Raw genomic sequence first — 18,790 nt, 5'->3', positions numbered from 1 at the left:
AAGAACACCTCTTTGTTCTTACTGTGGAAAATTACAGCAAAATGGAGTCTGGAGTCACATGGGCCAGTCCCTGCATACTTTGCTGAGTCTGAAGGCATATTGGCTTTCTCTCAATGGGTCCATTGTATAGCTGATGGTCCTTAATGGGCCATCAAGCAGGCTAGGCAGAGTAACACCAGCTTGTCTGGGATGTCACCCAGAAGCATAGCATAAGTTTGAAATACAGACAGTATAGAGCCAATATTCATAACTTCAACTACAAAACTGATACACACATATAGATAGCATAATTATAACCAGTAATCCATAACCTTGTCTTAGACACCCCATTTGACCCCCTTTATACAAGATTTTGGTGCCACTACAGGACCTTGGTTGCAACAATGATCTATATGGTCCCAGATTATATCAATAACGTCACAGGGGGGTTCCTGGCTTTGTTCTCGTGCAGGTCGAACAACAACTCTGGGTCATCTTCCACCCACAGAGCTGCGGCTCCAGGATCCCTCTCGTTTTCAGTCGGGGGGTGAAGACAACCGAATCTGTTCCACTGAGCGGGGTGGAGAAGGGGGTTGGGGCCCTGGGGGGACCCCTGAACTCCCCCACACACACCCAGCCTTCTGCCCTGCACCTCCACACACCCCCAGACCTCTACCCTGACTCCTGAACTCTCCCCCCACCCCCAGCCCTCGCCCCCTGACCCCCCCCCCCCCTCAGGTCTGGAGTCCCGGCTGCCAGCCCCTTGCCAGCCGGCGTCTCGGCCGCAGGCTCCGCTAAGCCTGCTGCTGGCCTAGGTGAACAGAACCCCAGGCTGGAAGTGGGCTGAACAGGCTGGCGGCGTAAGATCAGCATTTTAATTTAATTTTAAAGGAAGCTTCTTAAACATTTTGAAAACCTTGTTTACTTTACATACAACAATAGTTTAGTTATATAATATAGACTTATAGAGAGAGACCTTCTAAAAAAACGTTAAAATGTATTACCGGCACGCGAAATCTTAAATCAGTGTGAATAAATGAAGACTCGGCACACCACTTTTGAAAGGTTGCCAACCCCTGGTCTAGGCTCTTCCCTTTCTCTGGAGGTGATAGATCGGATCACCTTCCTAACAGCCCAATAGCACCTTATTTCAATATGACTAAACAAGGCCTCAGACAGTGAGAAAAGGCCCTTACACCGGCAGACAGTGATTTTGATTCTTTCTTTTATACCTCTATAACTAGCTAAGTGATAAAAATACACCTAAATTCTTAAAGTATAGGCCTTTACAGACAGGCCTGAATATCTATATGCTAACACAGGGACACTGCCCCTAGCACTGGGGTCCCACGCTCCGGGGGTCGGTTCCCAATGACGAGCTGGAGGCAGAATCTTCTCTGATCTATGCTGTGGAGAGAGAAGAAAATTGTTCAGAGGCAGCGTTAGCTCTGGGGATCCCAGCTAGGGAAGGGGGAGGGGAATTCAGCTCTGGGCTTCCCTCCCACTGCACCCCCATGCACCCCACACTAACTCCTCTCTATGGAGCGACCTGCCCCGGGCTGGGAATGGACACGGGTTCGAACCCCAAACGCAGTGGTCGTACCCGCCCCCGACAGACACCGCCGGGCTCTGGCTTTTCCCTCACACTCAGAAGCTCCCGGTCGGCTGGTCTGGCCTGCAACTGGCCGCTGGAGTGACCCTGGGACTCACGCAGTCCAGCCCCATCAGTGCCTGCATCCCTTCTCCCCCCATGGGGACCCCCCTGCACCCATAATGCACTGGGGTGCTGGGCACTGTACCCTCGATTTACTCACTGGCTGCTGGAGTGTAGCCGGGATTCATGGGGCCTGAAACACAAGCAGAGAATGAGGGTCAGTGCAGGGGAGCAGGATAACCCCTCCCCCACGGAGACCCCAACCCCCCTCCCCCAGACACAGGGCTCCCCGTGACCCTGACTGCACCTAGCACAGGCCAGCCCCACCCCAGTGCCCCCCACAGCAGGGCACACGGTGCCCAGACAACAACAGAGCCCACTCTGCCCCCAGCAGGGCCGGGCTATGGTGACTGGCCCTGCCCCAAGGCCCTGCCCCACCTCTCCTTGGGGGGCAGTGGGAGGAGCCATTCCCCCTTGGGCTGGCTGGGCCGCCCCACTCCCCAGACCTCCCCACATCCCGGCTCCACGGGGACCAGCTGTTACCTGCCGATTTTCTCCTCCACAGGACGACGCCGGCCCCTACGGCTCCAGCCAGAACCAGCCCGGCCAGGACGATGGCGGCCAAGACCCCGGGGGGCAGGGGGCCCTTCTTCCCAGGGGCTGTGGGATGGAGAAGGGCCCAGGTCACCGAGGGGAGCAGCCGCTGGGGCATCCTCCTGGGGCAGCCACAGGCCTTTGCCTTGAACGTCTCCCCAAGGGCATCTGCAGAGACCTGGCCCCAGGGGAGGGGAAAGGCTGAGCCGGGAGGGGGACGGGGATGGGGCACAGAGGGGGGGTGCTCTGCCGGGAACTGCCAGACACACACACGCCACACAGCAACCAGGCCCTTCCCTCGTAACGACATCAGCCTGTGGAACTCACTGTCACTGGATGGCACCACGGCCAGAAACTTAATGAGATTTGCTGAGGGATCGGCCATTTTTGTGGGTCACACGAATACCCAGAGCTAGACGAATTCGCTCTGACGATGGGCAGGTATATTGACCTTCCTGTGGCCCAGCCTCACCCCATCTCTGTAATTCCCATGGGACTGTGCCCCCAACCCCTGGGCCCTGCCATTCACCCCCCTTACCCCAGACGAGCACGGGCTCCTCCAGGCTGCTGTGCTCCACCCGGCAGGCGTAGCAGTGCCCGTCCTGCTGCGGGGAGATCTCCAGGGACGACTGCGTGTAGTAGGTGCCGTCAGCGTTGGGCAGGATCCCGCTGGAGCCCGTCTCCACCAGGATGTCTTCTCTGTCCCGCACCCAGGAGAGGTGGATGGGACGTGGGTAAAAGCCCCTGACGTGGCAGGAGAGGGTGATGGAGCTGTCTGGGGCGTCTCTGCGGGAGACCGAGACCTTGGGGGGCACTGGGGGGGACAGACAGTGCGTGAGCCACATGCCCGGGCTGGGACCATGTAACAGGCAGAAGACAAAGACCTGCAGTGTGTCGAGGACTCAAGTGTGTGTGAGACCTGGTCTGCACCCGTTTACACTGATTTGTAAACGGAGCTAGTTAATTTGGTGTAAATCCCCTCTGCAAACTCATCTGAAGTGCTCTAATCCTTGCTCAAATTGGTGTAGCTGAATTGGGTAGTTACCAGCACAGGCCTGCGCCCGGGTCTCCTTCGCTGTGTGCTGTTCTGCGCCTTAAGATGGGTACGCCCAGGCAGGTGGTCACTGAGCCATCATAAGAACGGCCACACTGGGTCAGACCAAGGGTCCATCTAGCCCAGTATCCTGTCTGCCGACAGTGGCCAGTGCCAGGTGCCCCAGAGAGAATGAACAGAACAGGGAATCATCAAGTGATCCATCCCCTGTCGCCCATTCCCAGCTTCCGGAAGCTGTTTGGCGGCGCTTAGGACTTTAGGGCGGGAGGGATGTGGCGTGCTCCGGAGAGGAGGTGGAGCGGGGACAGGAAGAGGCGGGCCTGGAGCATTCCTGGCAAAATCCAAGCCTGTTCTCCAGGGAAGCTGCCGCTGCAAAGGTGCTTCCTAGCGTCCTGCTCTGTGCCTGTGCGGGGTAAGCCAGGGGCACAGTACTGGTCAGTATCTAATGCCTTTTGTCTGCCCCCAAAAATGTCCTTGGAACCTAACCCCCCACATTTACCTTAAATCTTATGGGACAATTGGATTTGTTTCACTTAAAGTTGCATTTTTCAGGAACAGAACTACAACGTTAAGTGAGGAGTTATGGTAGCAACCTGTAGCTCTCGTTGAGCACTTGATCTTAAAGCGCTTTACAAAGGAGGTCAGAGTCATTAGCCCCATTGTACACATGAGGAAACTGAGGCACAGAGCGTGGGAGTGATTCACCCAGCAGGCCAGTGGCAGAGCTGGGGCTAGAACTCAGGTGTCCTGAGTCCCAGCCCACTGCACTATCCACTAGGCCACACCACCCTTTCTGGACATACCCAACTCCCACTGGGGTCCCCGTGCCCCGTCACCCACACCCCATGACAGATCCCCGCTGCTCACTCACCCTGCTGCTCCAGCACCGCCCGTCCCCGCTGCACCAGGCTCCGCAGGGTCCCCAGGCACTCGTACTGCAGGAACTGCTGGACGTACTGAGTGTAGCTCTTGCCGGTCTCCCAGCGCTGCTTCGGGGCAAAGGCCGGCTGCACGGCCGCGACCCACGTCCCCGTCTGGGCATCGAAGCTGATGAAGTCCCTCCCGTCGTAGGCGTACTGGTACCTCAGGTCGCGGGGGGCCTGGCTGCTCAGGGCACAGCCCACCTGAACCTGCTCAGTGTGAACCCCTGGAGGGGACGGAGAGAGAGCTCAGACCCTGCACTGAGAGCTGGGAAATGTGTCTGTAGGTGGGTGGGGTCAGAGGACACTCAGCCGGACGGCAGTTTAGCATCTCTGACTGTGTGGCGGCCTCATGCTGAGCTAGGGAACAATCCCAGAGGACGCCGAGGAGCAGGAGGGGTCAGAGCAGACCCACGGGAAGGACTGAGGGGTTGGGATCCTGCCAGACAGTTACTGAGCTCCTGGCGTCTCTCCAGCGGTGAACATGAGAGTTGCCATACGGGGTGAGACCAAGGTCTGACAGTGGCCAATACCAGAGATTAGGGAGATTGCACAGAACAGGGCAATTCTGGAGTGATCCACCGCTGTCTTCCCCTCCTGGCTTCTGGCAGTTGGAGGTTTAGGGTTGCCCCAGGCATGGGGTTGTGTCCCTGATCATCCTGGCTAATAGCCATTGATGAACCTACCCTCCAGGAACTTGTCTAGTTCTTTTTTGAACCCAGTTATACTTTTGGTCTTCACAACATCCCCCGGCAATGAGTTCCACAGGGTAACTGTGTATTGTGTGAAGAAATACTTTCTCATGTTTGTATTAGACCTCCTGCCTATTAATTTCATCAGACGACCCCTGGTTTTTTATTGGGGGAAAGGATAAAGAACTCTTTTCTATTTACTTTCTCCACACCAGTCACGATTTTATAGACCTCTATCATATCCCCCCTTAGTCATCTCTTTTCTAAGCTCAACGCCCCTAATCTTTCTAGTCTCTCCTCAAATGGAAGCTGTTCCATACCCATGATCATCTTTGTTGGCCTTTTCCGAACCTTTTCCAGTTCCAGTTCCCTTTTGGAGATGGGGCGACCAGACCTGCACGCAGTAGTCAAGGTGTGGGCACACCATGGAATTATATAGAGGCTTTATGATATTTTCTGTCTTATTTTCTACCCCTTTCCTAATGACTCCCGACATTCTAGTAGCCTTGGGAAAGGCTGTTTCCACAGAATTGTTATTTTTGTGAGAAAATTTCAATTTGGCCAGAAAGCATTGATTTTCTGTTGGGGAAATTGAAAGGGAAGATCCTGGGGCTGCCCGGCTCCCTGCCTGGGATTCTTCTGAGATGGAATTTCTGAAAAATTTCCTTCCTGTGGAAACCTCCCATTTCCGACTTCCCTTCCGATCGGGAATGAAAACACTTCCGGGAATGTGAAATTTTCTGTGGGAAGAAAACTCCATTTTCCAGCCAGCTCTGGTTTGGGCAGCACCTAGCACAAGGCAGCCCCAATCTCAAAAATGATCTATTGGAATTAGGAGAGGTTCAGAAAAGGGCAACACAAATGATTAAGGGTATGAAGCAGCTTCCATATGAAGAGAGATTAATAACACTGAGGGCATGTCTTCACTACCCGCCGGATCGGCGGGTAGCAATCGATCTATTGGGGATCGACTTATCGCGTCTAGTGAAGACGCGATAAAATCGATCCCTGATCGCTCTGCCGTCGACTCCGGAAATCCACCGCGGCAAGAGGCGGTAGCGGAGTTGGCGGCGCGGCAGCGGTCGACTTTCCCCCGTCCTCACAGCCAGGTAAGTCGACCTAAAATACGCAACTTCAGCTACGCTATTCACGTAGCTGAAGTTGTGTATCTTAGGTCGACCCCCCCGCTGTAGTGTAGACCTAGCCTGAGACTTTTCAGCTTGGTAAAGAGACGATTAAGGGGGGATATGATAGAGGTCTATAAAGTCATGACTGGTGTGAAGAAAGTAAATAAGGGGTCACCAAATGAAAATAATAGGCAGCAGGTTTAAAACAAAGAAAAGGAAGTAAGCTGGGAATGGGCGACAGGGGATGGATCACTTGATGATTCCCTGTTAGGTTCACTCCCTCTGGGGCACCTGGCATTGGCCACTGTCGGTAGACAGGATACTGGGCTGGATGGACCTTTGGTCTGACCCAGTGTGGCCGTTCTTATGTTGTTATGATCCCCAGTGGGAGTGATTCTGAGCGGGCAGCTCTCCCGTGTCCATTAATAACGATAACTCAGACACTCACCGCCCGTCTGGTTGTGCAGCTGCATCCACCAACTGGTCTCAACTTTTGAGCCCTTCTCGTGCCTCAAGAACTCCTGGGTCTTTTCCTTGAGATATTCAGCGCCCACAGCCTGCTCTGCCCACGTCTGGGTGGGTCGGACCTCTCGCGTGTCGCTGCTGTAGTACGCGATCTGAACGTCATCCAGCTTGGAGATCATGAAGTAGTGATGGGTCCCCTCTTCCTGGGTGACGGCTGTGACCAGCACGGCCAGGCTGTGGCGCCCTAAAGCAACAGGAGCGAGGTTGAGTTAACCACAGACTTCTTCCTTTGCCCAGGGGACACCAGGGTCACCCAGTGGGGACCAGCAGAAACTTCCCAGCCCCAGCCACGTCCCCCTGCCCTCAGCCCCATCCTGGCGAGGGACAAGCTGGGATCTGTCAGTGATTCACACTGCGCGGAGCCGAGGGGGAATCAGGAAGGACGATCTCTCAGCCCACGCCTCTGAAAGCTCACGGCTTGTTTAGGGGGGTCAGACACTGGTGGGATGTAGGAGGGTTAACTGAGCCCTGAAGGACTCTCCCTCATGGGCAAATGCCCCGAGGGTGGGAAGGGTGGATGGGTAAACTGCCTACAGCAGAACCTGGGCTGTTTGTGGCCTGTGTGCCTGTCTGCGGTGTCTATGTGGGGCGTTTGTGTGTGATGTCTGCTTCTGTGTACGTGAGTGGGGGGGCATGTGTGTGCAAGGCCCTTCATTGTCAGTTTTTACTGATTTTTACTGAAAGATTCCCGGGCTTTCCAGAAGCCGTTATTTGGTGTTTACTGATTTTTCACCCCAATTTTGGCTCACTGGGGTACACAGAAATGTTGACTATAGGGTGACCAGATGATAACTTCAAAATATCGGGACCACCGCAGGGGGAGCGCCTTTTCAATTGTTACACTCACCGCGTCCGGGTCTTCGGCGGCACTCCGGCGGCGGGTCCTTCAGTCACTGATGGTCTTCGGTGGCATTTCGGCGGCGGGTAATAAATCTTGCCACCAAAGAAAGAAGGACCTGCCGCCGAAATGCCGCCGAAGACACGGATATGCCGGGAGAGTGTAGCAATTGAAAAGGTGCTCCCCGTCTCTCACCGCTGCTTTAACAAAAAAAATAAAAATCAAATAAAAATGGGCCGCTGCGCCCGAAACAAAATATCAGGACAAACGGCATCCCGACCGACGCGGGACAAACTGCTCAATATCGGGACGTCTGGTCACCCTAGTTGACTATGGTATGAAAATCCAACCTGTGCCGTGACAGCCGGGTGATGCGTTTGTGCTAATAATAAATTAGTCTAAGTGTCAGCGCGAGGCTGCCTGTTAACATAGTCAATGGCGAGGAAGCTACAAACGCACACACACGTGGGTACACATCCTTACTGTGCAGATCATGAAATAAACAGCAGCATTAAACTCCTTTCACTTTCAATACTCAGACTTTTCCCTCTTGTTGCTTTTTTCCTGTCCTCCCCTCCCCCAGTACGAACCTCAATATTGACCCAGAAAACTGGGCAGTTAATATCTGGTGCTGGTTTTCACCCACTTTTTAAATGTTTGTAATAAACACTGATCAATTTCAAGGAAAATGTAAACGAAATAACATCTGAAAACAAAGGGCCCAGGGTAGGGTGACCATATTTCCCACAGGGAAAACGGGACACGGTGTGGAAAACGGGCTGGGGCTGCATCGCCGGAGCCCTGCCTGCTCCCCACCCGAGCCCTGACTCCCCCTCCGCGCGGGGCTGGCATCGCTACTCGCCCCCCCCCGCATGGTCCCCCCCCCCCCCCCTTTTTGTTCAAGTTGGCAAGAGCAAACAGGACAAACGCCCACTTTTGCCAAAAAAGTCATGACTGCCGGGACAGGGCTTACAAAGGGACTGTCCCGGGATATGGTCCCCCTAGCCTTGTGGGGGCTGGGTGTACGCATGCGCCCACGGCCCTTCCCAGGAACTAAATAGGCCAGTCCTGCAGGGATATGGGGCTCTCAGGGGGCCAGCCAAGCTGCCCCCCTCTTTTTGTGCCAGAGGCAGGAGACAATCACATGTCTCTCGCTGTGCAGGGGAGCAGCTCCCAGAGATTCTGCTCCTTTGCTCCTGGAAACATAAGTAACTTTCTTTTGTTTCCACCTCAGCTGAGCCTGGCGCAGCCAGCCGGGTTACTGCACAGCAGTGCCGGAGCCGGGGTACCAGGGGTAACCGGAGCTCACCCGCTTCTCATTGGTGACACGGTGTTTTGCTGAGGTGAGGTGACCCACTGCTATATTTACCACGACACCACTGCCCGCGAGGGTCACTGGGCCGGTCCCCCTCTGCTCCCGTAGCACGAGCCGGCTCCTCTCCCTGCGCTCACTCACCCTGGTTTGACATCACCCCTAGGGGTGGGGGGCGGCTCTTGGGCTGGCGTGTGGGGATTTCTGGCAGAGCCCCCAAAGGAGGATGGGGGGATGCGGCTCAGGCCCATGGAGGAGACGGAGCCGAGGGGCTGGACAGTTGTAGATTTCAAGGCCAGAAGGGACCATTCATGATCTGGACTAGGGCAGCGCCTAGGAGCCTCCATCCTGGCCCAGGACCCAGCTGCGCGGGTGCTGTACAAACGCAGAACAACCCAAGGAGCTCACGCCCCCTCTGCGCTGCTGTATGGCCGCCCCAGGGGTGCCCCCCCGCCACCCCCCCGCCCAGCTGGTAACTAGCTGTTCTAGTGCCTGGGGCCAGCAAGCATCTTTGTTACCCCTACCCGGTTTTTTCATCATATTTCCACCCCGTTTTCCACCCCTGCAGCTTTGCTCCCTGGGCGGCTGCCCCCTTCGCCCCACCCTGGTTACAGCCGATCAAGCCGTGGTGTGTAAACTGCTCCAGTCGTGCCCAGGGCCGGTGTAACCACTAGGTGAACTAGGCGGCCGCCTAGGGCACAGGGGCAGGTACCTGTCAGTCTCCAGTGCTCGGGCCAAACCAGCAGCCTCTTCACCTCGGAGTCTCCCCTGCTTGCCCGGGGCCACTCCTCCTCTCGGGCTCCCCGGCCGCTCTGCTGCTGCTGGTTCCCGGCCCTGCCGCGCGGCGCAGGAGAAGGACGGCTGTAGGTGGGAAACAGCAGCAGCAGCGCAGCCTCTCCTGCCCCATGGCGGCTACGCTCCCCGCCTGCCCCTGCTGCTGCGGAGGCTGCTGCCGCCCTGGGCTCGGGCCGCCCGGCTCCCCCCGAGCGGCGCCCGGTTCCTGCTGCTCTTGGCCGGCAGGTGCAGGGCCCAGCCAAGCCCGGCCCCTTGCGTCTCCTCCGCGGTGGCGGCCCCTGCCTGCGTCCTCCTGGGCGGCCGCGGTGGCAGCGGCCGGGGAGCCTGAGAGGAGGAGCGGCCCCCGGGCAAGCAGGGGAGACTCCGAGGTGAAGAGGCTGCTGGCGCGGCCGGAGCACTGGAGACTGACAGGTACCTGCCCCTGCCCCATCCCGGCACCACCTGCCCCCCAGCCCAGTGAGTGTTACCTGCCCCACCAGCCTCAGCGCCCTGCCCCATACTGTCAGCCACGCCAATCTCACTGTTACATCAGCACCCCTTGGCAAAGGGCCCCCATATCTTCACAAACAGCTGTCACCGCAGGCCTGACAAACTCACTGCACCCCATATGTGTCTTACAGGGCACTGACCCACAGAGAGGAATGTGGAAGGGATCTACACAAGGCTGGTAACTTGTCAAGAGTGAGACTCTTTGTGAGATGTGTGCATGGGTAATACTGAAGGAATAATGTATTTACCTTAAAAGTGCTTTATAGACCTGGAGTCGAAATGAGTCACCAGGGGATAATGATTGGTCACCTGCCTAACCTGGCTCAATTGTTTAGCTTTGCACAATAGTAAGACTTTGACTGGGACACCATCAGAGGCAATGGCAAACAATTGAAACGCCTTAAAGGTGAAAAAGAAACATTACAACAGCCGTTACCCATTCTGACAAGCTGTTTATAATGCTCAGTTAACTAGTTTTTGGAGGTTGTCGAGGGGAGGGGAGGGGAGGGGAGGAGGGGGGCGCAAGGTGGAAGTTTCGCCTAGGGCGCAAAATATCCTTGCACTGGCCCTGGTCGCGCCCCCCCCCCATCATGCACGGAACGTGTCGCCCCCCCCCCCCCATTACAGATAATCGGCATTAATCCGTCTGTCGGTGCTGCTGCTGGCGGCGTCGCTGCCTTCAGAGCTGGGCGGCCGGAGAGCGGCGGCTGCTGGCCGGGGTATTCGTGGCAGCAGCGGCGGCAGTGCGGGAGGACTAGTTATTTAATCCCGCCCCCAATTCCCGCTCTGTTTTTATCCTGCGTTGCTACCATGGCAGCGGGTCCTGCGGGACCCCCGGGATCCCAGTTTGCTCATGTCCCCCCCAAGAATCTCTTGCGCCCCCAGTTTGCCCCCCCCCCGTATCAGAGGGAGCTGCCCGGCCTGTTACGGTGACACCCCCCGCTGGGGTCACCCTGCCCCCCCAACCCCCCTCGTACTCACCGCCCGCCGCGGCTGGAGCCAGGAGCCCCCCGCAGAGTGCCAGGAGCAGCCCCCAGGCCATGGGCCCTGGGCGGGGGGGCAATAGGCGCCTGTATAAGACAAAGCCCCGAATATCCGGACGTGGGGTCACCCCGCACACGGGGGACAGGAGAGCCGGGCAGCCTGGCACACACCTGCTGTGTCACTAGCACTAACTAGCACTACAACTCACTAGCACTTTCACTTTCCGAAGTGTCGCAGCTGCCTGTGACCGTCCAATCAGGACGCAGGCCGAGGCGGTTCGTCATCGGTATCCGGGCAGACCGGGCTGTGTGAAGTTACTGCACACAAACATCCCATGGCTGCGGGCCCATGGGGCTCCCCCAGCCTGCCCCGTGCCAGGGGGGTGCGAAGGGCCGGGGCAGCGCTGCGGGCGGGGCGGGGTAGGGCGGGGGCTGAACCGCTCTGGGGCAGGACACCGGGCGCAGGTACCATGGGGCACGGGCACAAAGGGGGTAAAGGGGCCAGGAGCGAATCCTGGCTGGGAAGGAGAAGGAGGTTTCGGACCCTCCGAGGGGCGAGGCTGGAGCAGCCCCCATAGGAGCTGGGGGGGCACAAACCATCCCTCCATTGCCAGAGCCGGGGACCCGGTACAGCTGGCTCCTGGGCCTCAGCCCCTCCCCAGCCCCCTACTCATCCCCAGCAGAAGGCTATTATCCTGATGGGGAAACTGAGGCTCAGAGAGACGCCGGTCACCCAGGAAGTGTGTGGCAGAGGCAGGTTTCCCAGACTAGCACCCTAACCCCTGGAACACCACAGGCATACTCAGAACAACGAGCTGTACACTGGGATTCAAAGATATAACAGAGATAAATCTCCTAGCCTCAGGGCACAGGCCAGTGACTAACCAAGGGGGTGGTGGTGTGAGGGGCACAGACTGATTCAGGGGGGACTGGTCGGTCTTTGGCTTGACCGACTGGTATCCACCACCCCGGGCCCCCAACGCTCTGGATCCACGTTGCTGAGGGAAATAAATGATCATCGCAAGGGTCAACTTTCCCTCGACAGCCGGCAGCTGCCAGGTCTGGTGCCCGTCACTGGGGGATGCTGGGGCAGTTCTAGGGACCAGCCCTCGGTGGGGCTCAGAGTCTCCTCCGGAGCCCTGACGTCTGGGGAGCAAACAGCCGAGCCAACCACGGTTCCATGGTCTGTATTTTATGAGCTCAATAATCGAGCAAAAATATCTAACAAAACACATAGCCAAAGATGGAAGCACATGAAATCATTCAGTAAGTTACTTACTGTGCTCAGGCAGGTCACTGAACCATCCCACACACATTCACAACCCCTGCTAAGGGCTACGTAGCACTCCGGGAAGGCGGCGGATCTGGGTCGCTAGCAGCACCGCAGGCACAGCGCATCCCCAAGGCCAAGCCGGAAGTTTCGGTTCCAGCCCAAGAGCTGACAGAGGGAGGGTCCGATCGCTCCCTGGTGACGTGAACATTGTCAGCAGAGCTGTCGGTGCCATTACGGCCGCCTGCCCGAATTATGGCCGATTCGGTAACAGCCGATCTCTTCCCCATGTCACACAGAGTCACATTCCAATACAGCCGTGTCATAAACATACAGCTAAGGGTAGCATAAAAATCCCTCCTTTACCTGTAAAGGGTTAAGAAACTCAAATAATCCGGTTGGCACCTGACCAAAAGGACCAATAAGAAAAAATAAGATACTTTAAAATCGGGGGGGGGGGGGGGGTTTGTTTCTTCTCTCTCGGGACAGAGAGAAAGACCAAGCAGGTAAACCAGCTTCTGAAAAGATACCTGAAATGATACATCTAAAATTACAGAAATTGTAAGTAAAGGCAAGGGAATGCGTTAGATTATATTTTGTTTTAGCTTGTGAATTTTCCCTATGCTAGAGGGAGTTTTATTCCTGTTTTTTGTAACTTGGAAGTTGAGCCTAGAGGAGAATCCTCTGTGTTTTAAATCTTTTTATTTACCCTGGTGTGATGCTCTTACTTTTTTTTTTTAATAAAATTCTTCTTTTAAGAACCTGACTGATTTTCAGTAAAAACCCAGGGGTTTGGTCTGTGCTCACTTTGTAGCCAATTGGTTAGTATATTATTCTCAAGCCTCCCCAGGAAAGAGAGTGAAGGGGCTTGGGGGAATATTTTGGGGAAACATGGACTCCAAGTGGCCCTTTTTCCTGGATTTTTTGTCTAAATCACTTGGTGGTGGCAGCGATACCGTCCAAGGACAAGGAAAGGAATTTGTGCCTTGGGGAAGTTTTTAACCTAAGCTGGTAGAATATAAGCTTAGGGGGTCTTTCATGCGAGTCCCCACATCTGTACCCCAGAGTTCAGAGTGGGGAGGGAACCCTGACAGGCCGGTTACACTGAACGCTCATACGATGAACGTAGTTGTCAGGGCTGTTTCCCCACTCTGGCACTTCGAGTGCAGAAGGTGGGGTCCCGCAAGGATTTAAAAAAATTAATACTGGCCACTCCAGGCTTGTATTAAACCCTCAAGGTTACAGCTTTTCCCTGACCTTGGCTTGGTAAATGCTGCCACCACCCAAATGCAAAACTCTTCTTGCAAATCCTGGAAAAACTCACTTGGGAAGTTTTCCCTGGGGCCCCTCAGCTTTTCCACCCCTCCGTCGGTTAAACCAAGAAAGAAAACAAACAAACAAAAGGGAAACCCAGCTGTTGCCACCAGCTAATTGAAAAACATGTGCACAGACCATTTAAGACACAAAACCAATCAGGTTCTTAAAAAAGGTAAATTTTATTAAAAACAAAAAGAAAGAAAATACACCTGGAACTTAGGCTTTTGCTAGATTTTAAAAGAGCAATTCCAAAAATTAAGCACCCAAACTAGCTTTCTTGGGGGTTCAGCTTAAAGGTTACAACAAACAAAAGCATCTGGGGTTAGCACAGAGGAATCCACAAGCCTTACAGAAAATAAAAGAAATAAACCCAATTGCATCTATCTAAACATTCCCTGTCCCCATGAATCCTTCTAGGTATGGACGATGAATTTTCATACCCGGTCCAGACTTTACACAGCATTCCAGCTGCCCCCTCTCTTCAGCCCAGAGAGAACAACAGAGAGACAAAGGGAAAGCCTTCCCATGGGCTCTTTTGGTCAGGTGCCCACTCCCTTCCTTTTACCTATGGACTTTTTAACCCTTTACAGGTAAAGCAAGTAGAGAACAGCTACTAAGAGGGAGTTTATAGCTAACTGTCTGGCTGGGTGTCCAGAAAAAGGAGGTCCCAACCCTCCTTCATTTATCACAGAAGAGAAAACAGGATTTCTCAGGGTTAAATGTACAGGTGCTAACCCCCGACATCCCTGCAGGTGTGATCTTTCCAGTAGCGAGGCTGTGTGACCTAGGGCTGGTGTAAGAATCTGAGCAGCTATTCTATAGGCGCTGTGCTCATATAGATTCTGTGGGTCTCTCTCACACACACAGAGGCCAGAACGCTGAGCCAGAGGCGTCTGCGCCTACTAATGAGAACTAGAAAACACCCAGGGAGGCGGACGCTTTTGCAGGGTGTTTCAGCGTGACTCTTGGGGGTCCATTCAGCCGGCTGGGGTGTGATTAGCCGGAGGCCTTGTCAGCTCACGTGTGTGAAGGTCAATGGCTTTGCAGGCCAGCTAGTGGTGACTCGCTTGTAGGTGTCAGATCTTCGACACCCCACGTTGCTGGATATCACCCCTCGGTGGCCAGCTGGGGGTGAATGAGGCACAGGGCACGGTGTCAGGGGTGGCGACATGGTACGGCCACAGGCCAGCAGCCAGTGCAGGCCAGGCTGGCCTGAGAAGTGACGGCCAAACCTCAGGTTCAGAACGGGGCACTCTCTTTCTGAGGTCACTGGCATCACCCAATGGGGTCTGATTAGGATCCCTTTATGCAAATAAAAGACTCATAGACTCATAGACTTTAAGGTCAGAAGGGACCATTATGGTCATCTAGTCTGACCTCCCGCATGATGCAGGCCACAAAAGCTGACCCCCCCACTTTCCCTTAACTCTGCTGTTGAAGTCTCCAGATCGTGATTTGAAGACTTCAAGTCGCAGAGAATCCTCCAGCTTGCGACCCCTGCCCCATGCTGCGGAGGAAGGCGAAAAACCTCCAGGGCCACTGCCAATCTACCCTTCCCGACCCCAAATATGGCAATCAGTAGAACCCCGAGCATACAGGCAAGATTCTCCAGCCGGACCCACATTTTACCAGCGATGGCACGTTATTGCCTAATTGACTAAAATCACGTTATCCCCTCAAACCATTCCCTCCATAAACTTATCTAGCCTAATCTTGAAGCCAGAGAGGTCTTTTGCCCCCACTGTTTCCCTTGGAAGGCTGTTCCAAAATTTCACCCCTCTGACGGTTAGAAACCTTCGTCTAATTTCAAGCCTAAACTTCCCCACGGCCAGTTTATATCCATTTGTTCTCGTGTCCACATTAGTACTGAGCTGAAATAATTCCTCTCCCGCCCTGGTATTTATCCCTTTGATATATTTAAAGAGAGCAATCATATCCCCCCTCAGCCTTCTTTTGGTTAGGGTAAACAAACCAAGCTCCTCGAGTCTCCTTTCATAGGAAAGGTTTTCCATTCCTCGGATCATCCTAGTGGCCCTTCTCTGTACCTGTTCCAGTTTGAGTTCATCCTTTTTAAACATGGGAGACCAGAACTGCACACAGTACTCCAAATGAGGTCTCACCAGCGCCTTGTATAACGGAAGCAGCACCTCCTTGCCCCTACTAGAAATACCTCGCCTTATGCATCCCAAGATCGCGTTAGCTTTTTTCACAGCCACGTCACATTGCCGACTCATAGTCATCCTGCGGTCAACCAGGACTCCGAGGTCCTTCTCCTCCTCCGTCACTTCCAACCGATGCGTCCCCAGCTTATAACTAAAATTCTTGTTAGTCATCCCTAAATGCATCACCTTACACTTCTCACTATTAAATTTCATCCTATTACTATTACTCCAATTTACAAGGTCATCCAAGTCTCCCTGCAGGATATCCCGATCCTTCTCCGAATTGGCAATACCTCCCAACTTTGTGTCATCCGCAAACTTTATCAGCCCACTCCTACATTCGGTTCCGAGGTCAGTAATAAATAGATTAAATAAAATCGGACCCAAAACTGATCCTTGAGGAACCCCACTGGTGACCTCCCTCCAATCTGACAGTTCACCTTTCAGTACTACCCGCTGCAGTCTACCCTTTAACCAGTTCTTTATCCACCTCTGGATTTTCATATCTATCCCCATCTTTTCCAATTTAACCAATAATTCCTCATGCGGTACCGTATCAAACGCTTTACTAAAATCGAGGTATATTAGATCCACCGCATTTCCTTTATCTAGAAGGTCTGTTACTTTCTCAAAGAAGGAGATCAGGTTGGTTTGGCACAATCTGCCTTTCGTAAACCCATGTTGTAATTTGTCCCAATTGCCATTCACCTCAAGGTCCTTAACTACTTTCTCCTTCAAAATTTTTTCCAAGACCTTGCATATTACAGATGTTAAACTAACAGGCCTGTAGTTACCCGGGTCACTTTTTTTCCCTTTCTTGAAAATAGGAACCACATTAGCTATTTTCCAGTCCAACGGTACCACCCCCGAGTTAACAGATTCATTAAAAATTATCGCTAAGGGGCTTGCAATTTCTGGCGCCAGTTCCTTCAATATTCTCGGATGAAGATCATCCGGTCCGCCCGATTTAGTCCCGTTTAGCTGTTCAAGTTTGGCTTCCACCTCCTAATTCCCGTAATTTTGGGCTCAGAAAGCCCTCGAATCCAAAAATATATGCAGTCCCCAAGTCTGTAGCTATCTGAGATCATGGAGGTGCTGGGTCAGCCCCAGACAAGATTTGACCCAGCCTGCAAAAGTTCTGGCCTTATTTTAACTGATTTTAAAAAATGCAAAGCCAGCAAGAAGTTGGAACTGAAAAGGATAAAACCCCAGTTCTGCAAAAAACACTACAGAGTTTAAGCATAGAAGTTTCTGGTTATCAGGGAATAACATGCAGATTATCAAGGGGTGCGAAGTTTGGTTTAAGATCGGGTGGCATAAGGAATACATAATCTGCAATATCCCCGATTGGGGGTAAAAGATTGATGGGTCAAAGTGCAGACATTGAGATATGAGGGTATGAAGTTCATAGAGTGGCTATGTTTGGGTGTGGAGTATAATGAGTGGATATGATGCTGAGATGGATTGACCCTCATTTGGTGAGATTTAATGTTCAGGGAGTTTATGGTTCCAGTTCATATGATCCAACGGCGAAGGTCACTTGGTCCCTTTCTCATAGTGGGAGAACGATGTCGCTCTGGCTCACGCCTCCTGGTACTGTCGGTGGCCGGTGATGTGCTCGATGTAGATGTCCCTGGACCGTCAGATGGTGTCTGAGACCATGAGGCGCCGCATGAGCCGTGCATAGCGTTGACCAATCCCGCAGGTCCGCAGCACGCGCTCATTGCAGGGGTCCCAGGGCTCCGACAATCAGGGCGTCCATCTGCACCTCGTAGCCCTTCGCTCTCAGGGTGTCGGCCAGGGGGGCGTACTTTTCCAGCTTACGAGCTCAGGCTTCGATTACACACGTGCTGAGATTCCAAGACTCAGCAGCTCAGCTTTGTGCAGAATTGGGGGGCGGGGGTTGTTGACACACAACATTCAGGGCAAAACTCGGACCTGAGCTCAACCAGAGCACAGAGTCTTTTCCTTCTGAAAAAATCACCATTTTGGGATTCAATTTTTCCAAGCAGGGCCCATTTGCCTCTCAGATGGGGGTGGGGTAGCCCATAATTCCCCTCTGCGGGGCTCCCCCGCCCCTGTCTTTGCCTGCTCGTCAGGCTCTGTGCTGGTTCCTGCTGCTGGACAAGGGGAACTGCCCATCCCTGATGCAGGCAGAGCGGCCCCCGCAGAGACAGGAGTGTTAGGGGGCTTGTTCCTTCACCGTCTCACTTCCCTGGTCCTTCTCACATGAACAGAGAGCAACAATACCCGAAGTCCGAAGGTGCAAACAATTCGATGTTTATTGGGGTGAACTTCCAGCAAGCATGATTCCAGTTTCCTTCCTCAGTGTCCCTCTTCCCAGCTCTGACACCACAGAGCCTTGCCTGTGTCCCTGTCCTGTTCCCATTCCCCCCCTTAGCAAAACATGATCCCAATTCCCCCACTCCCAGTCCCTGTTCCCATTCCCCCCCTACTTCCTGATTGACTGCAGACTATATAGTAAAACTTGAGTTCTGCTTAGCTATACCTTAACCAATCATTTTACTGAAATTTAACCAACCAATCCTAACATATTGTAACATGGTTATCTAACCAATTATATCCCACCACCTTAATTGGTTTACACCCAACAAAATTAATTATACAGCAGACAAAAACAGACAGAGATTATACAGACTAACAATAGGGAAGTGGAGACTACAGTGATAGAACAACAAAGAAATGAGGATTTCACACCCCAGCTATTGAGAAGTGAGTTCTTGCCAGACAGGATGCTAGCCAACTAAGTTTCCTTTTACATCTTCTAGGCTCTTCCCTTTCTCTGGAGGTGACAGGAATATCAGGACAGGATTGTGTTCCTAACAGCCCAATAGCACCTGATTTCAATGTGACTAGTTTGGAATGTGAGGATGTGACCGTTCACTTCCCGGCTTATGGCTGCCTCTGCTGCTTAGCCCAAAGGTCCTAGCCTAAGAACAGGGCGTTACAATGTGACAGTGAGAAAAGGCCCTTACACAGACAGACAGTGATTTTGATTCTTTCTTTTATACCTCTATAACTAGCTAAGTGATAAGAATACACCTAAATTCTTAAAGTA

At 53.5% G+C, this 18,790-nt stretch overlaps 1 protein-coding gene across 1 annotated transcript; it reads right to left on the bottom strand.

The window, feature by feature from the left end:
- Window positions 1-1,785: 1,785 nt before the first annotated feature.
- Window positions 1,786-11,247, bottom strand: LOC112125733 (class I histocompatibility antigen, F10 alpha chain-like). The gene is made up of 6 exons (XM_029914386.1): window positions 11,172-11,247; window positions 6,469-6,729; window positions 4,153-4,428; window positions 2,766-3,041; window positions 2,177-2,293; window positions 1,786-1,826 (listed from the first exon to the last, which is right to left on the bottom strand). The coding sequence occupies exons 1-6, from the start codon at window positions 11,245-11,247 to the stop codon at window positions 1,786-1,788; spliced, it is 1,047 nt and encodes a 348-aa protein (XP_029770246.1).
- Window positions 11,248-18,790: the final 7,543 nt, after the last annotated feature.

Source organism: Terrapene carolina, unplaced genomic scaffold (genome assembly GCF_002925995.2).
Source record: "Terrapene carolina triunguis isolate 2854851 unplaced genomic scaffold, T_m_triunguis-2.0 Scaffold44542, whole genome shotgun sequence".
Lineage (NCBI taxonomy): Eukaryota > Metazoa > Chordata > Testudines > Emydidae > Terrapene > Terrapene triunguis.
Note: the sequence above shows the minus strand (reverse complement) of the source record. Positions and strands in the feature narration are given on the sequence as shown.

What these genes read in the sequence shown, in the direction of transcription:
- LOC112125733 (XM_029914386.1), bottom strand. Translation starts at nt 11,247, where the DNA reads ATGACGAACCGCCTCGGCCTGCGTCCTGATTGGACGGTCACAGGCAGC. An exon ending in TTCGGAAAGTGAAAGTGCTA is followed by an intron (nt 6,730 to 11,171) that starts GTGAGTTGTAGT and finishes CTGTTGCTTTAG; the next exon opens with GGCGCCACAGCCTGGCCGTG. An exon ending in GCTGCACAACCAGACGGGCG is followed by an intron (nt 4,429 to 6,468) that starts GTGAGTGTCTGA and finishes CGTCCCCTCCAG; the next exon opens with GGGTTCACACTGAGCAGGTT.